The 18,593-nt window shown below is 37.9% G+C and overlaps 2 protein-coding genes across 2 annotated transcripts in view; one reads left to right on the top strand and one right to left on the bottom strand.

The window, feature by feature from the left end:
• Nucleotides 1-10,277, top strand: part of LOC138316721 (uncharacterized) — a 38,064-nt gene extending 27,787 nt beyond the window's left edge. Inside the window, exons 12-17 of the mRNA XM_069258378.1 lie at nucleotides 4,965-5,126; nucleotides 5,446-5,649; nucleotides 5,807-5,904; nucleotides 6,520-6,685; nucleotides 7,779-7,924; nucleotides 8,450-10,277. Of these exons, the coding sequence (XP_069114479.1) occupies nucleotides 4,965-5,126; nucleotides 5,446-5,649; nucleotides 5,807-5,904; nucleotides 6,520-6,685; nucleotides 7,779-7,924; nucleotides 8,450-9,104 (1,431 nt within the window). The 3' untranslated portion in view covers nucleotides 9,105-10,277. The remainder of the gene's footprint in view (nucleotides 1-4,964; nucleotides 5,127-5,445; nucleotides 5,650-5,806; nucleotides 5,905-6,519; nucleotides 6,686-7,778; nucleotides 7,925-8,449) is intronic.
• Nucleotides 10,278-10,700: 423 nt separating this feature from the next.
• Nucleotides 10,701-18,542, bottom strand: LOC138315940 (dehydrogenase/reductase SDR family member 4-like). The gene is made up of 9 exons (XM_069257360.1): nucleotides 18,389-18,542; nucleotides 16,061-16,238; nucleotides 15,019-15,096; nucleotides 14,869-14,892; nucleotides 13,018-13,088; nucleotides 12,386-12,437; nucleotides 11,972-12,106; nucleotides 11,416-11,471; nucleotides 10,701-11,152 (listed from the first exon to the last, which is right to left on the bottom strand). Exons 1-9 carry the CDS (start codon nucleotides 18,439-18,441, stop codon nucleotides 11,038-11,040), a joined length of 762 nt encoding a protein of 253 aa, XP_069113461.1. The 5' UTR covers nucleotides 18,442-18,542; the 3' UTR covers nucleotides 10,701-11,037.
• Nucleotides 18,543-18,593: the final 51 nt, after the last annotated feature.

Raw genomic sequence — 18,593 nt, forward strand, 5'->3', positions numbered from 1 at the left:
AATGACACGCATAATGGTACCACTTTCGAAAGCTGATTAGCAGGCAAAGAAATAGAGACTTCTTAATACTCATAATTCAAATATCGAATTTTCTTTTAGAAAATTTGAATGTAGGGTTATGGTTTAAATAATATTTTATTCAATTACGATACAGTACAATATACATGTCATGAAAGGTTTAATTCAGATACAAGTTTCTGAATCCAACCTTTTATGACATGCATGATGTACTGTATAGTTATTTAATAAAACATTTCTAAACCAGAGCCCTATGTAGGGCTTTCGGTTACTAGTCATATGCATGCTTAACACAACGGTGAAAAATTTCATATCAAAGTGCCGGAAGTACTGAGAGATGAAGGAATCGGTGTGTGCAATTCGAGTGGCATTATTGACATATGTAGTGATACAGTGGTAAACGCAAGTGACAGCACACCTCCCATCACTAACAAAAGCAGCTTGAATCATACTGAAACTGTCCGTGATACATATGCAAACGTTGCTCGTCGCACAAACAGTTCGAATGTTTTATCTGTGACATTGAATGGTGTCACCGCGAGCACTGGAAATCAACTTGCACGTAACGTGACATTTCACGGCTACAACACGCAACAACAGCTTGGCACAGAGAATCGTAATACTGAACAGCGAGTGTCTACATATGAGTTTCGTGGTGTAAGACGCAAACAACGTACAAGGAAACTTGTGATGTCAAGAATTACCGCTAACGCTCCCGAGGAGGACGTCATAAGCTCAATCGTTGACTTCGCTGCTAGAGGGGATGTGAAGGTGACATTCATGCAAATAATCAAGTACTGGGGTGGAGATGAACCAACCTACACAGCCAGATTAAACGTCCGCGAATGTGACTTTGTAACGGCTACTGACCCCACATTCTGGCCTGAAGATGTTCTCGTTCGGGAATGGGAATATCGAAACCGTTTTGATGGTACGTCGCGTTCCCACCGATCGTCATGACAATGAAGCCTCCATATGTGTGTAAATACCCGACGCTCCTTTATTGCATATTCACGTTGGTATGCTGGAACATCCGTGGAATCATGTACGGCACCCCGCTGCTCTCTGAACTTCTCAAAGAGACTGACATTGCTGTTGTGACGGAGCATTGGCTCTTGCCGGAACAAATGAACTTTTTGCAAAGTATTGACTCAAATTTTAAATCTTACGGTTTAAGTGATACTAGGATCTCATTAGAGCCAGAACGCAGAGTCTGTAACAGAGGATTCGGCGGACTGGCTATACTATGGCGTAAAGAGATAAACGTATGCCCTATCGAGAGCGAGTGTAATGATAGAGTCATTTGCTGTTCATTGCAATTGGAAAACAGATCATATGTCTTTGTTATCGGAACCCTAATGCCGTCCACCAATGTGTCAATTGGTGTATATAAAGAAACACTTGAACACATCTCGGACTTATTCGATAAATACTCACAATACGGACACGTAATAATTGCTGGAGATTTTAACGCACAGATAAGTAAACAGTTTGGAAGTAAAAATCATCTGAGACCAAACGATAGAGGTGAGATTTTAGAACCTTTCATCGTTGACAAGGACCTTGTATCGATAAACTCTCAAGCTTGGGCCAACGGTGGAACGTCAACATTTGTGTCAAAAACTGGTAATGGGTCACTCATAGATCACATGTTCATTGAATCACGAAGAGTGGACTGTGTTGAAGAATGCTCAACTCTTGACAATAATTACCTTAATGTATCCGACCATTTGCCTATACGCATTCGCTATCGTACACCTCTTCTCGTGCGTGAACACGCAGGTAACCCATACGCCGTAAACTGGAAAAAATGTTCAGCTGCTCAACTAACAAGATATTCGTCACAAGTCTCTGCCTTATTACGTGAACCCTTTCCGCGAAATACAGACACTGCTAGTGTTGATCATCTTCAATGCTTAGTTAATAATATCGTAGAAGCCACACGCACTGCTTCAAAGGACACACTACCTTCTAAGAAATATCGGCCCTACTTAAAACCTTACTGGAACGCTGGCCAAGTAAAAGCATTTCACAAAACAATGCGGGAAAGACGAGTAGTGTGGATACAAGATGGTCGCCCACGTGGATCCCAATTTCAGTCTTATCGTGACTACAAGCGTTGTAAACGAGACTTTAGGCGGGAACTTGATCAAGCACGCCATGAATATGAACAGTCCGAATTTCAGAGCTTACAACAAGCTGCAGAAATTGACTCGGGTACATTTTACCGTGCTGTTCGTGCGCGAAAAATAACGAGACGAGAGTCTTCAGAAAAAAAAGTAAATGGTGAAATTTCTCGTGATCCGGACATTAATCGAGCTGCATGGACAGCACATTACAGTGAGCTCGCGCAATTCTCGACTAAACCTATTTTCGATGAAACTCACAAACTTTACATAGAGTCGGAAGTAACCCGCATGCGTACAGATTCCAATACGAATGCAAATACAGTATGTCGGGAGTACATCGTTACAAAGGAGGTTTCGTCAGCCCTTAAAGAAATGAAAAATGGTAAAGCCGGCGGCCATGATCACCTGATAGTAGAACATTTACGCTATGGTGGAACGTTACTATTACAACGCATAACGGAGTTATTCAACTTAATAGTGCAGTTTGAAAGTTATCCGCCGTCTTTCAAGCATGGAATTGTTATCACTCTATTCAAGGGTGGAAAAAAATCCAGGGTTGATATGAATAATTATAGGGATATTACCCTGACTCCTGTTCTTCAGAAGCTTCTCGAAAAAGTTCTCTTCAAAAGAATTTCTGTGGTTTGTGACAGAATAAATTTCCCGCATAGACTGCAACAAGGATTCCGTTCGAACTGTGGTAGTATCACTGCAGCGTTTACCGTGAGAGAAGCCGTTTTCCATCACTTTGAAATCAGCACAACTGTTTTTGCGGCATTCCTAGACAACGCTAAGGCGTTCAACAGCGTATGGGTCAACGGTCTGCTCTATAAACTTTACCATCTAGGTTTCAACGGAAAAATCTGGCGGTTGCTTCAGAATTCGTTCGAAGACGTTTCGGCCTGTGTCCTATACGAGGGTAAAAGAGGAGAGCCGTACAAGGTCATGCAAGGCGTCGGTCAAGGTAGGACTCTGTCATCTTGGATGTTTCTGATAATGATTGATGAACTAATCTCAAATCTTGATTCCTCATTGCTAGGTCTACACATCCATGATATCCACATACCGTCAGTTTTTCTAGCTGATGATACGCTACTGCTATCCTGTTCAGTCGGCAATATTCAACGTCTACTTGACATTGTGTTTGAATTCTCATGTAAATGGAGATTAAACTACAACTCTACTAAAAGTTCGCTTCTTCGATTTTGTAACAGTCGTAAAAAGTTCACCCCAGAAATACAGTGTAAATTGGGTGATCAAAAAATAGCCTGGGTAACACAAAAAGAGTATGCCGGGATCATCCTTACTCCAACCCTTCAATGTGATGAAGATATTAAGCGGTCGTGTGCAAAAGGACGGCGATCCCTGAACTCTTTAATCAGCGTAGGAATACATGATGGTGGTATGAATCCAATCACCAGCTCAAAATTGGTTGAAACCATCGTTCAGCCGGTGATTTTATACGGCTCAGAACTCTGTGGAGCACCTACTCTGAAATCACAAGAGGATCTACGCAAGACACAACGATATGCTGCACGACGGTGTCAAGGATTCGAAAAAACATCGCCGACTCTAGCTACAACCCGGGCGCTTGGAATGCTCGACATATGTGGAGAAGTTGAGCAGAAAAAAACTGATTTTCTGGAACAAATTGTGCTCCGCAAGTAGTTTATTTGTCTGGAAACTACTATTTATAGTACGCTTATGCGCGTTTGCTTTCGGCAAGAAGTCATTAAACGAAAAAAGCTTTGTATTTGATATATTCGCTATTGCTTCCAAGTTTGACATTACAGACAGCCTATTTGACTACATTTTTGAAGGCTTCCAACCATCTCGCTTTTCCTGGAAATCATTCTGCAAAAATGTTGTGCAAAGCTTTTATCAAACCAAATGGCTTGGTGAAATTGTCCATTTGGAATCATTTCAAATCTACGCCTCGGTTCACCAAAACTATGGCCCAAATCCTCTTTGGACTCTAGCATTAAAGTATCCGAACTACACATGGCAACTAAGTGAAATGATCAAGCTCAGCTATCGTCATGAAAAAGAACCAGTGCTCTGTAAATTATGTAACAAATTAACCGATAATATAATGTTCACTTCCTTATACAGTGCTACTGTCTATTCGAAACACGAGATAAAATGCTAGAATTTCTGGTAAACTACTTGGATGTTTATGAATACGTCAAATTTGACAATTTAGAAGATCATGAGAAATGTTTCTTTCTACTCGGCAGTAAACAAGACATTTTACTTGACGATGAACGATGGCCAGTTGTAATGATAACTGTCTCAGATTTTATACATAGAATGATTCAAGATATGAACTGTTTAATTGATTTGTAAATAACTTCTGACATGAAATGACCATGTAAATCTCTTTAAGAGGAAATAAAGATTGTCTGTCTGTCTGTCTGTCATGCTTAACACAACGGTCAGATTGCAGAGGCGAGTGGGAGCGTTTTATAATGGTCCCGTGCTTAATACAACGGTACGATTGCAGAGGCGAGTGGGAGCGTTTTGTAATGGTACCGAATAATCACTACTTATTAACAATATGTGGTCTGAATGAGTAAAATATTACGTGAAAATCCCCAAATAAATCAGTATTATTGATTTTCCCCAGTCTACATGAAATCGATTAAAGTGGTCCCATGCGAAAAAAACTACAGAATCTATCATTGATGATTCGTTGCCCACAATTATGTTATCATTTAGAAATTTCAATGCACATATGTAGAATACAGACCGAGTTTATCGCATTTATAATGTAAACAAACAGGTTTACATGTGTCTTTTGTAAAATCCTTTGAACAGGGAAACTTCCTGGAAGTAAATGAGCCGGTTACACAGGCCTTTGTGGAGAATGTATATCCTCTACTGACCGGATACGTCATGAAGTGGTTCCATATCCGCCACTGGCCAGTCGTAGTACAGAACTATCCCAGCACTGGCGTCATGGATTTTAACTGTACCCTGGTAAGTAATTCTAACATTATAATTGATATATTTGCAAACATTCCAAATTGTTATTTATCATAAATAATATAATATTAGTAAAAGAACATGTTTTCTTCCTAGAAAGATTTTTGGTCAGCAAAAGGTCAGCAAAAGTCTGAATTATTAATGATGCAGTATCGTATTCAGCATTGTAAAGATTGCGCAAGCACCGAAAAAATAGACTTCATCAGTAACTTTTGTTTTTACACCTATGTTTCATTTATACAGTTTTGTAGGATTATTGTGTTTACATAAAAATATAAGTTTCCAATTACTTAACAATTACTGCTTGTTTTAGGTGTATGGCTGTGATCAAGGAGAGAATATTCTGGAGTTTGCTTTGGCCAATCGGCTGGGATCTCCTTCTGTACCAGAGAACATGACAAAGTACTATAGAATCCTCCAGAGCTTGGCACGTCTGATCAGTGGCATGCACGCAAAGGACTTCATCCTCCGCGACCTCTGTGCATCTAACGTCTTCTTCTGCGAATCATCGGGCAAGGTATTACATGCAATTCTCAATCTTTTACAACATCTGCATTTTACCATTAAGTTTAATTCTTTATATACTAGTATTGTCTTGTATTTTGTTCATTACATTGTGCATACCATAAAATGTTTTACAGAACTACTTTTTCATTTCTACTCTTTCTGATAAGGTTTTCCTTCCACGACTCGGTCGAATTCTCCATCTGGGCTCTAACTGTACTCTGGACGATAGCACCTTGTCAGAAAAACCTCCCAACAGGAACCGATGGTAAGCTGTCATAACAATTACCCCATTTTTACAAGACACTTTCTGTTATAGTTCATACTAAGAAAGCAAAATTCATGACTAACAAACTCTCTTATAATATAGGTTTATTTAAAAGATCGCACAATACCTAGTTCATTAATATGAATAAATCTCCATTTAACTTTATGTAAGTGTTTGTTGATGTGTAGTTAATTGCTCCGCCACATCCTTATGAACTTGGGATTGAGCTGTCTGTAATCAGCTCAGCGGGTGTGCGTATCTCTACTCTCGGGATTCGTCTGCTGACCGGTGTCGTGGGGATTGTAAATCAAACCTATACGATCACAACATTTGGGAACTGACGTCCCCTCGACGCTGGTCCCGGGAGTCGGGACGCGCTATTTTTAACTCTTTGTTTTTGTTACAACTGTCGATTCAGCTTGCTGTGGCGTACCTTTGTAAATGTCTCGTCTTCCCGATTCAAAAATATTATTTCTTGTTAGCATGGCATCCTTAATAATAAGAATAGCATTGACGAAGAAAAGAGAAAACATTAATAATTAAGAAATGATTATACATCAATGATTAAACAATTTACATTTATTCATTTTGTTTTAATAAATCATTATTCTTTAGGATGCCAATTGAAGTCCTTCAAAGCGCTCAATATTCCAAGCAGAGTGACATGTACATGTTTGCAATGACTTTGTATGAATTTTTCATGGCCCTGGATTCATTGACAAGAAACCCGAATACAAATATCCTCAAAACTGTTCCTTTTGCAACAGTAAAAACTAATCTGGTGAGTGTTCTATCCCATAAAAGCACGAGGTATTGAGAGTACACAACATACTTTGTAAATCGCTTATTTTACATGTGACTTGTTTATTTGAAGTGGAATTTGGTTTGATTTTGGGTTTTTTCGTTGATGTTTATCGGGGTTTTTTTATGGGACAAGGAAGTAATTCCAACCGTGTGGACAAAACAAAATTGTCAAATTTTCGAGGCGATCTTCCCCTTTATCAAGACATACGAAACGAACACGATTACTTAATAGAATACGAACAGTAATGCGGGTCAAATGTGTGGCGAAATAATATATTATTCAGCATAATAGAGCGCAATTTACCCTTCGGCAAGTGGCAGCCGAAGGCCGGATCTACAAATATGTTTTCATGCTGTTCGGAAGAACGCTAAAATATGAGCGATGACTGGAAAGCGTGACACGTGTGACGTCAAATGTGTGGCGAAATAATATATAGTGCTCATTGGTATAGGATGCAAATTTAGTCGCCTATCTTCTCCGTGTGTTGGCAAAGAAGCAAAGTCCCAAATTTAGTCGCCTTTTGCTGGGCAGCATATGTAAAGAATCAAAAACGCGTAGAACAGAACGGGAAAATGCTGGAAGTAGGGATAATTAATTGAAAAGCAAGTGATCAATTGATGTCAATTAGTATATTTAACGTTCGCTAATGCCTTTTGGATAGCGGGTCTGTAGATAGGTAATCCAGAATCTCTCTCTCGATCGACGCTTGGTTTGTGTCCAACAGTGCTCAATTGCAATCACCTGCATGTCTTTCCAACTATGGATGGGTAAGTTGAAATGTCTGGCAACCGGATAGTCAGGTTTGTTCTGTTTGATAGACCAGCGGTGATTGTTGATTCTGACGTTGAGTGGACCACCGGTTTCCCCAACGTATTGCATTGTGTATTTCCATTGGTTTTTTTTATATAGATCTCGAATGTACAAAATAGCTTGATGTAAGTGTAATATTACTATAACAGTAGTTTGTTTTTAACTACTTGCATGCTTGGTTAAAACTAATTTAGGTTTAATTTACCTGACTTCTTATTCTTACGTGTACCACACCTAATCATCGTGTGTTTTGTTTTAGTTGTTGGAACATTTATACAGAGGCCAAATTCCCCAAAGGCCCCTTCTCTGTCCCGTCTGGTTGTACGAGATAATGCAGAACTGCTGGGATCGGGATCGGACTAGAAGACCAAATATTGATGACGTAGAAAGCATGCTGCAAGAAAGGTAGGGAAATATCAAAAATGTCCCTTTATGCTTATACATCATATTAGATAAGTGGCTTTACTCGATTTCAGCTTCATCAAATACCTTTAGAGCGATAAAATAAAAATCTTTTATATATTGGTAATTATGCTTGCTCCACATAAGACTCAAAGACAATATGAATTGAAATGGCCATCTTATAAAGCTGACAATTTATTATAAAGTATCAAATATTATTATATTCTTCAAAATTTATCATGTGGAAATAAAACTTTTGCACAATATATTCTTTAACACTACGAAAATATACCGTATTTTATAATTTTATCGGCAGTAGAAATTTGGCTATATTTAGATAGTTGATACTGCTAATTAATCTAGACCTCGAGATCCCTGGGCCTTTGCGTTGAATGTTTTATTCATTAACAAATTGATATGTTTCTGGGTAACATCGACATATGATACAATATTGAAATTCGAGAAGGCTTTTGGTCTTTCGAGTTCTTTTTTTCACCTCCCAACCCATTATTCTCATTTATAATACAGACTAAGCCAGAGAATATTGGATGTGGATCCTGGTTATGACAAATTACACCAACCTCCAAAGCACAAGACGGCTATTCCTTCCAGCATCTATAGGATCGGACGAGTACCTAGATACTGCAACCAGATAGCCAATCAAATGTCGAGCACGCTGTCTGTTGTACCTACGGAAATTTCAGAGTCCGTGGAGGTGCATGTTGAAGTGGATTCCGATTACTCGTGTGATAAGAACTGTCACGATACATCCTGTCTCTGCTCAGATTGTGATAGCATCAAAAGCGACCTATCCGGCGTTTCTGTCCCATTGAGGCCAGACGTCGGTCGTCGACGTGAGATTGTCAATTCAATGTCGAGCAGGTACGACAAGATACCCCATACATTATCTACCGCAATCTCTACCCAGTCTAGAAACGACCCACAGTCAATGTACGAATCAATCGCTGGGCTTACAGATACTGAAATACAACTGATGAAGAGAGAGACTGAAAGACGTAAACGGTCAACTCAAACATTGCCTATTCAGCGAAATCGAAACCTGAACAAGAAAATGCCTACTCCTGTTGAACAAATGATAAGCATCCCTGTACCCAAAAGAAGTGCAACACTTCCCGCAAAAATAACTTTAGTATCCGATCCTTGTAAAACATCTTCAGTGTGATTACTTGATGCTTGATTACAGCATTTCATTGTGATAAGTGGAGTTTTTAAACAATTCTATAATTTAAATTTGTTTTGAATTAGTCATAGCTAGACAGTTCGCCTGATCACATATCATCCCGTTTTAATGATCTGATATCCGTCACTAGATATCATTTTATCTGTGCCATTGCAACAACTTTCAAAGAAGGATAATTTGATGAATGTCGCCTTCACTACGTATGTCTGAATGTGTGACATTCTGGAATCCCATCTTACATCATGAACATACGGTAAGTTTACGTCTGACGCTTTAGTTTATCTATTGCTGACAAAGTTTAGAAGTGGTGAGTTTCGCGTGTCGCTTATGTTATGTAAGTGTAATATTTTACCCCTTTTGTTTTAATCATATAGGTTTAGAATGTGATGCGCGAGCCGCCTACACCATATGTGTATGTTTATTATGTGTTGTATGTAGAGATGTTTGATGTCCAATTCAGTGGAGACTTGTACCATTCTTGCTTGAAAATGATATCAAAAGTGTATAGCCGTCCGGAGGAGAAACCAGAATTGATATAATTGTATGTATTATGAGTAGAAAATTATACATACTTATACAAACATCGTATTATCATACTAATCGCAATACAGTATATGTTAACAATCATTAATTGGGTCTAAGCAACAAATAAAAATGTAAAGTTCATTCTGTATCCTTGCACCTGTGTTTAGACAAATTGTTGAGAAGTTGAGAAATACCGTTCTCCGTAAACAACTAAGACTGATTTCTATATTAATATCATTATCAAATTGTAAGTGTTGTGGTCGGTATGGGCAACCGTTTTAATGAAGATAATGCAGAATTTTGGGAATTTCCCCAAACTCCAAACGTACTACATTGATTTAGATTAAGGTATTCCGGAATGACAGACACTGACTTCTGCATTATCGTATGATTTTAAGGGCAAAAATTGATGATGTGTTTGAGAATTTCAAAAGGATTAATGGGTCAAATATTTAAGAACGGTGCAAGGTTAAAAATACCGTTAACCATGAAGACTGATGTCATTTAGGATTACAAATGTTGTAAAATCCTGATCTACACAGTCATTTTACACGAGAAACTCCAGTTTATAAAAGAATTGCAATGGCCCCAACGGTTCAAAATGTACTTTCAAATTGGTTCTCCTTTATAGCTGACATTGGTTTTGTGCATGATATAGCTAATATGTGTTGTTATGGATAGATGAAAATGGCCCAATCATATCAAGAGAATAATTAGATTTTGATCATTTCAACACACCCAATGTATCAAACTGACTTCAATTTAAGCTCTTAAAACTGCCAGAGACGAGCTTTGCTCTTCCGCTCTTCTTAATTGTTGGAGGATGTTTTCATTCAACAATTATTAAACAAATGTTTCAGTCACTTACAATATCCTTGTTATGAATCATTTGTGTTCACTGATGCATGAAGACCATCACGTTTCATTGTTGTTGATCCTTTTTACGAATCATTTGTGTTCACTGATGAAGACAATTACGTTTCATTGTTGTTGAATATTCGTCTAAGATGACCGACATATCACTGTGTACTACATTATGTTCGACAAAACACAGTCAGCAAAACATGTTTAATTAAAATAATTAAAGAGTATAAATTTATAAATTGTAATTAAATAAATTGACACTGTATTCATTTACAGGATATCTGAAGCCAGTAATAAAACTATACTTCAACTACATATTGGCTTCGTGTCTTTTGTATTCGGATAATATGCCAATTATTATCAAGATAAAGTTAACAATTACATGTACATCATTTATTCGGGTTATATTCTACTTCAATGAAACAGAGCACAGATAATGTCTTAACCATTTTTAGAAATGGAATGGATTAAGAATGATTAAGAATAATTCAATAAATGTTTTTGTACATGTTATTTTGATCGTTGTTTAGAGTCTACTGTAGGAGCCTCCCGACACCACGATGGTTTCGTCTGTAATGAATGATGCCTCATCAGATGCTAAAAATGCTACAATACCACCACATTCTCGGGGCTCGCCGATTCTGCAAAGATTTATATTATAAGTTATGGTTGTGTCAATCAACATTGACGAGTCGTGTGACCTGTTTCGACCTAAGTTTTATACATTTTATCCAATTTTAGGAGCATGACCTGATGCATAGAGGTCACCCAACTTGGATATGTAATTTATTTACAATTACAAAACATGAAATTTATTAAACGAGGTCAATTAATTAATATACCACGAGTCTTTGGGCAGAGGCATATCAAATTATTTAACGAGTTTAATAATAGATTGGCTTACCTTCCAAGTTTGATATTTTGTGTAACCGATTTCAAGGTGTTTGGATCCTGCCATATCTACAAAAATATTAAGATAAATGTAAAGTTTAATATAACGATACCATGTTATATATAACTACTTGTCTAATGAAACTTATCCATGTAACGTCATTTTTCAGGTGGGTCAATCACCAATAAAAACAAAAATCTCTCATAAACGTTATCAGGTATCACATGGTAGGTGAATGTTATTTGTGAAATAAACTACCTTACTGACCCATGAATAATACGTCCTCATAAAAGATTAAAACAAGGCTTGTCTGGTGAAAAATTAAATCGTTAAAAGTTCATACCATATAGTATATATTCAGAATAATATTTTTATTTTTATATCAACTCTACACCAACTTCTTTCCGCTTACAACTAAATTTTCTAATTTTCTATGATATTTTTTCAATCCATCAAACACAAGTAAAGCAGGCAATCGTCTAAAATGTCATTAAGCATAAAATGCGACTGAAATGAAGCAGTGATTTAATGATTCTTGATTATTTAAGGCAACTACGCAAACACTTACAGCTTCGCTAAACCTCGTTTTAATGAGACCTGGAGCGAGGCAGTTAACCCTGATGTTCATCGACGATAGTTGATTCGCTAGAGCTTTTTTCAAACCCAGGACGGCTGTTTTGCTGACAGAGTAAGGTCCAAGAACCTATGATTAGATTACACATACAAAGATAAACGGTTACAAATTGGTATCTATACCTATAGCAGCGAAAATATTAAAGTATAATTTGAAATTAATTTTCATTTTCAACTTTTTGTCTAATACTGTTTATTATATCATTTTTTTAACATTTTAAAAATATATATAGCAACTGAAATGTTAGCCCTTCTGCTGCGCATGCAGTTGAAAATGTACTTCCTTGAATTTTTTATCATTATCAATTAGATATATATTTTTTTCTTTAATGTTATAAGTGATTCTTACCGCACTAGGTTCATAGCCTCCAGTAGAAGACACAAGTATAATTGATCCTCCGCTAAAATGTCAAAACAAAATGCCTAATAATCTTTTTAAACCAAAGTTTCATTTTACAACTTAGTATCCTATACCAATGGAAGGCTCTCGCCGACCTCCATGTGAAAACAATCCACATTTCCCCTTCTTTAGATAACTGTGTTATGTTTGAATGTATTTGTCTCTAAATGCAATGATAAATTTCACTGAAGTGCATCCATGTTACCTGCTGTAAATGGCAATATAGTGTATGTAGGACTAGGCGAACCAAGCATCAAACTCCTTATTCAATTAGAGTTCAGCAAAAATAACCAAGCTTAGTTTAAGTTCTATGGCACGTTAAGTAAATGTATATGATCAAAATTGTGAAAGTTAAGAATAAATAGATAAGTCTCTTCCTACCTTTAGTACTTATGGTACACATGACTACTTAGTTAACTTACTGTTATATACATCACTGACGGTTGAATCTTAGTTATATAGACACCTTTATGTGTAATACTTGCCCAATATTATCTATGGAATTTAAAGAATGTGTATAAATCATGTAAAAGGTCAGAATTACTTAAAGATCTACAACTGATATATTGATACATACTTACCCTCTTTTCTGCATATGAGGCACAATGGCTTTGCATAGTAAAAATGTTGTTTTGACGTTAATATCAAATATCTGAAAGAAAAACAAATACTCTTATTAGATTAAAAATGTTATTTCTATTTGCCATGGCAAGCTGCCATTTCAACATTCAAATTACATTTTAATATAACATCAAACCCTGAATATATGTGGACCAGATGTAACAGATGGATCTTGTAAATAAGGACCTATTTATGTTACATACTTCTGTATCCGTGTACTTTCCTTGCAAACAGACTCCGGATATCTGTGTACTTACATTGTCCCAGACAGACTCCGGATATCTGTGTACTTACCTTGTCCCAGGCAGACTCCGGATATCTGTGTACTTACCTTGTCCCAGGCAGACTCTGGATATCCGTGTACTTACCTTGTCCCAGACAGACTCTGGATATCTGTGTACTTACCTTGTCCCAGACAGACTCTGGATATTCGTGTACTTACCTTGTCCCAGACAGACTCCGGATATCTGTGTACTTACCTTGTCCCAAACAGACTCCGGATATCTGTGTACTTACCTTGTCCCAGGCAGACTCCGGATATCCGTGTACTTACCTTGTCCCAGACAGACTCTGGATATCCGTGTACTTCCCTTGTCCCAGGCAGACTCTGGATATCCGTGTACTTACCTTGTCCCAGACAGACTCTGGATATCCGTGTACTTACCTTGTCCCAGGCAGACTCCGGATATCTGTGTACTTACCTTGTCCCAGACAGACTCTGGATATCCGTGTACTTACCTTGTCCCAGACAGACTCCGGATATCTGTGTACTTACCTTGTCCCAAACAGACTCTGTATATCTGTGTACTTACCTTGTCCCAGACAGACTCCGGATATCCGTGTACTTACCTTGTCCCAGACACATTCTGGATATCTGTGTACTTACCTTGTCCCAAACAGACTCTGGATATCCGTGTACTTACCTTGTCCCAGACAGACTCTGCATATCCGTGTACTAACCTTGTCCCAGGCAGACTCTGGATATCCGTGTACTTACCTTGTCCCAGACAGACTCCGGATATCCGTGTACTTACCTTGTCCCAAACAGACTCCGGATATCCGTGTACTTACCTTGTCCCAGACAGAACCTGGATATCCATGTACTTACCTTGTCTCAGACAGACTCTGGATATCCGTGTACTTACCTGGGCCCAGACAGACTCTTGATATCCGTGTTCTTACCTTGTCCCAGACAGACTCTGGATATTCGTGTTCTTATCTTGTCCCAGACAGACTCTGGATATCCGTGTACTTACCTTGTCCCAGACAGACTCTGGATATCCGTGTACTTACCTTGTCCCAGACAGACTCTGGATATCCGTGTACTTACCTTGTCCCAAACAGACTCTGGATATCCGTGTACTTACCTTGTCCCAGACAGACTCTGGATATCCGTGTACTTACCTTGTCCCAGACAGACTCTGGATATCCGTGTACTTACCTTGTCCCAGACAGACTCTGGATATCCGTGTACTTACCTTGTCCCAGACAGACTCTGGATATCCGTGTACTTACCTTGTCCCAGACAGACTCTGGATATCCGTGTACTTACCTTGTCCCAGGCAGACTCTGGATATCCGTGTACTTACCTTGTCCCAGACAGACTCTGGATATCTGTGTACTTACCTTGTCCCAAACAGACTCTGGATATCCGTGTACTTACCTTGTCCCAGACAGACTCTGGATATCCGTGTACTTACCTTGTCCCAGACAGACTCTGGATATCCGTGTACTTACCTTGTCCCAAACAGACTCTGTATATCTGTGTACTTACCTTGTCCCAGGCAGACTCTGGATAGCCGTGTACTTACCTTGTCCCAGGCAGACTCTGGACACTGTAAAGATAATATTTATGATGTTAGCTACACTACATTGAAAGAATGAATCATCAGTATAAATACATTAGAAATATACCAAAAATAATGTGAAACTATTTTAAATAGGTCAGTAAAGTTACTTACATCCAGGAGTGGACCAAAGTGTGGGTTGACAGCTGCATTAGATACGAATATATCTATACCGCCATATCGTTCTACTGCCTGAAAAAGAACACCGCATCATTAGTCGCTACGGAAAATAATAATTCCACACGTTTTGAATTACTTCTTTGTCCCAAACAGAAACATTTCATACTCGTTAATTGAGCGATTTGACAAATAATGTGGAAAGCGCATATTTATATAAGGTATGTATTAACTTATATATTCTCCAAAGTAATGATGTATTTTGATTGGCCAATTCGTTTCTCAGAAGTATTCATCAACTGCGATATCAACCCCGAAATCGGCGGCAAAAACCACGCGAGGTTACTGGACTCAGTCCAGATACCTCTCGCGAGTCCAGTAACCTGTGTCAAAAATAGATCGAGGAAAACTCCCTTGAAATGTGACGTCATAATCACTTTTGACGTCAAGTCGTACCCAAATATAGCGTAACAGGAGTTTCCCTCATTCAATGACGTCAGGATAATCTATTGTGACGTCAATATTATAGTCGGCAACATATATGGCGGAAGGCAGCAAGTTTACTGCGATCAACGGTGACAACTGCTAACTTCAATTTATGGAAAACGTTCAAGAATGCCAGACGGGCTGTAGTTGATACAATATTCCAGTTCTACCAGTCTAAACCGTTAGCAGGAAGCATTTGGATATATATATATCTACCATATACTTTATGTTATTGCTTTTGTAAACAGAAAGTTTGCAAATATCATCTTGGTTTTTTTTTTTTTTAGATTTTAAAGTATTTTTGAAGAGCCGGGTTAATATCATGTAAGTGTCATATAATAAAACAGTTATCGACCTATTTTCAGGTGGATACGGTGAGTTATCAACCCTCGAAAATGATATAACCCTCGGCCTCCGGCCTCGGGATATATCACTTACTCAGGTTGATAACTCACCGTATCCACCTGAAAATAGGTCGATAATTGTATAATATATTCTCCAAAGTAATGATGGCTGTTGCTATAACAGCAATAGGTAGTATTGTATGTCCTACCGTTGTGACAAGTCGATCTCTGTCCTCTGGTTTACCAACATGACACACCACACCAACAATATCAAGGTTCTGAGACTTCAGCTTCTCGACGGCTGCATCGACGTTCTTCTGCTTCCGGCTGCTGACAACCACTTTAGCACCTTCTTGGGCAAGTTTCTCCGCAATGGCATATCCAATACTGGAACAAAACGAGTCAAAGTAATTGAATATTGTCAAAACTTATATTGAATACAAATGCCTATGAAGTGTGTAGATCTGAAGTGCCAACGACATTGATCTTTTTAATGTTAGCCTTATGGATGTTTAACGCTGATGATTACCCCAGCCGTCTTTCTATCCCATATTATGATGAAGAGGATGATGTATTACCTACATGTATCGACACAACCAACAAGAACTTCTGGGCAACTTTCATATACTTCCCGGCAACCGAAACGATAATTTCATGTTAATACTAAATGAAGTTGTTACAATAATGTAGCTTAAAGGTATTTCATATTCCATGTTACTTTTCAGCATAATACTTTTTATAATTGTATTATAATATGATTGAAAAACAACGTAAGGCTCATTTTTGTTAAAACAGAAACATTCTATATAGATCCTTCTTTGTCTTTGTTGACAGGCAGAGGGACTTTCGGTTTATAGGCATTTTCCCTTGGCTAACTACTTTAATGCGTATTCTTTTAAACATATATTTGCATCAGCACAAAATTTAAAGAATTTTAAACATTTAATATATCATTGTTTGATGTGATCATTTTCCCCGATTGATGTTATTTAATATGATTTTTGAAAGCATGAAAACATGCAATTTTACCTAGGTTTTTTTCGAAAATCAGACATTCAAAACCGGAAGTGCATTTTGTTTTATTAATACTAGTATATAAGTTTTTTTTCTCTCCATTATTTTTGCTCTTACTTCATTTGCTTCAAACATTTTAAATGCGCTTAACAGAGTGATATCCGAATCTGACCGTGATGAGTCTTCAAATCATTGGATAAAAACGGAAGGATCGAAGAGAATTGCAGAAACATTGCAGAAGTACATCAATTTTTACAAGCACTAAAAATACAGAATGCGGGAAAATAGCGAAACGACAATACTAAAATTATATATACATGTAAATAACACTTTACTGATAGTCTAATAAAAGGAAGCAACAACATTATAACAATAATGGCTTTAATGGATACCACTTCCGGAGTACATCTATTAACTGTACCAGACCTGTATCTATCAATTGAAAATTGAGAATACAACAAAAATGAGTGTTGCAAATGTCATGAGATATATAGGTCCAAACCCAAGTTGTTGAAAAGGATACCGGTTAACGAGGAAGAGGTAAACAAAAGAGGTTCATAGCATTGATATGTTTGCTCCTATCAGTTTCAATATAGCGTTTATAGCAATCACTAGACCATAAACCTAGAAGTTGGATATCGTCATCTGCGACACCACACGAACTAGCCCAAGTAGCAGCCCCCCCCCCGCCTCAGAGAGTGACCCCCATAGGAAGCGGCGTAGTACCCTAGTTGAGAGAGAACCAAGCGGAAGGCCTTAAGGACACCAGAGTAGGATAAGCACTTCCCAGAGAATAAGAGGAACAGAGGTTGGGTCAAATCTGGTTGTAATAAAAGCTGCTGAAGTGGGGAACAGGGGCAAAGAAATTTCAGTGGGGAACAGGGGCAAAGAAATTTCAATAGGAACAGCTCTAAATTGCATGGTCTTTACAACTTTTAAAGACAATAACATACCCCATGGGTGAGGCAACAAATCCAGACACTGAATTTGACGGGATGGGTCAAATACACCTTTAACTAAGAAATTATTAGGTCTCAAAAAACCAAAGAAACCAACAAGGCAGGCTGCCCCAAAAAAACACAGTTGTCTTTACAAGTAAAATCTAAAATATCGTGAATCTCTAACAACAAACGGGGAGTTACTGGGGACTTACAGGATTCAAAAAATAATCAGCCTTTAGCGTGGCTGTTGAAGCACATGTCAACTGAAAACGTGGCGCGGTTTTACAAGCACTAAAAATACAGAGTGCGGGAAAATAGCGAAACGACAATACTAAAATTATATTTACATGTAAATAACACGATATAACGAGGATAAACCCCGGTATATCCGTACATTTTCTACCCCTACTACACATACACTTGTTCAATGTACAATATACAATGTACAAATGTAGCTTATCAGTGAACAATATCAATGTGTATGTTGTAAAGATACGTTAGATCACAAAAGTTACAGCTTAGCATGACAATTAAAAGGCACGTGTGTGTATTACATGTATACATGTACGTATACATAGTTACCCGTCAGTCGAGGCTGTGACCACTGCTACTTTCCCTATTAGTTTCTTGGCCATCTTGTTTTAGAAGAAAGGGTTCAAAATGTAGGACTACAACAGTGATAATAAGTTGTTATCGTGTATCTAGATCTAAATCTCTGGTATCGGTATTATTTACATTGTACATTGATTTAGTAGCTCTACTGAACACGTTAACACATATATGATAT

Source organism: Argopecten irradians, chromosome 2 (assembly GCF_041381155.1).
Source record: "Argopecten irradians isolate NY chromosome 2, Ai_NY, whole genome shotgun sequence".
Taxonomy (NCBI): Eukaryota; Metazoa; Mollusca; class Bivalvia; order Pectinida; family Pectinidae; genus Argopecten; species Argopecten irradians.

Excerpts from the sequence above, each read along its gene's own strand:
- LOC138315940 (XM_069257360.1), bottom strand. The coding sequence starts at position 18,441 with ATGGCCAAGAAACTAATAGGGAAAGTAGCAGTGGTCACAGCCTCGACT. Across the intron at positions 14,893-15,018 it reads ACTTTGGTCCACTCCTGGAT|TGTCCAGAGTCTGCCTGGGA; the intron begins GTAAGTAACTTT and ends TTATCTTTACAG. Across the intron at positions 11,153-11,415 it reads CAAAATATCAAACTTGGAAG|AATCGGCGAGCCCCGAGAAT; the intron begins GTAAGCCAATCT and ends AAATCTTTGCAG.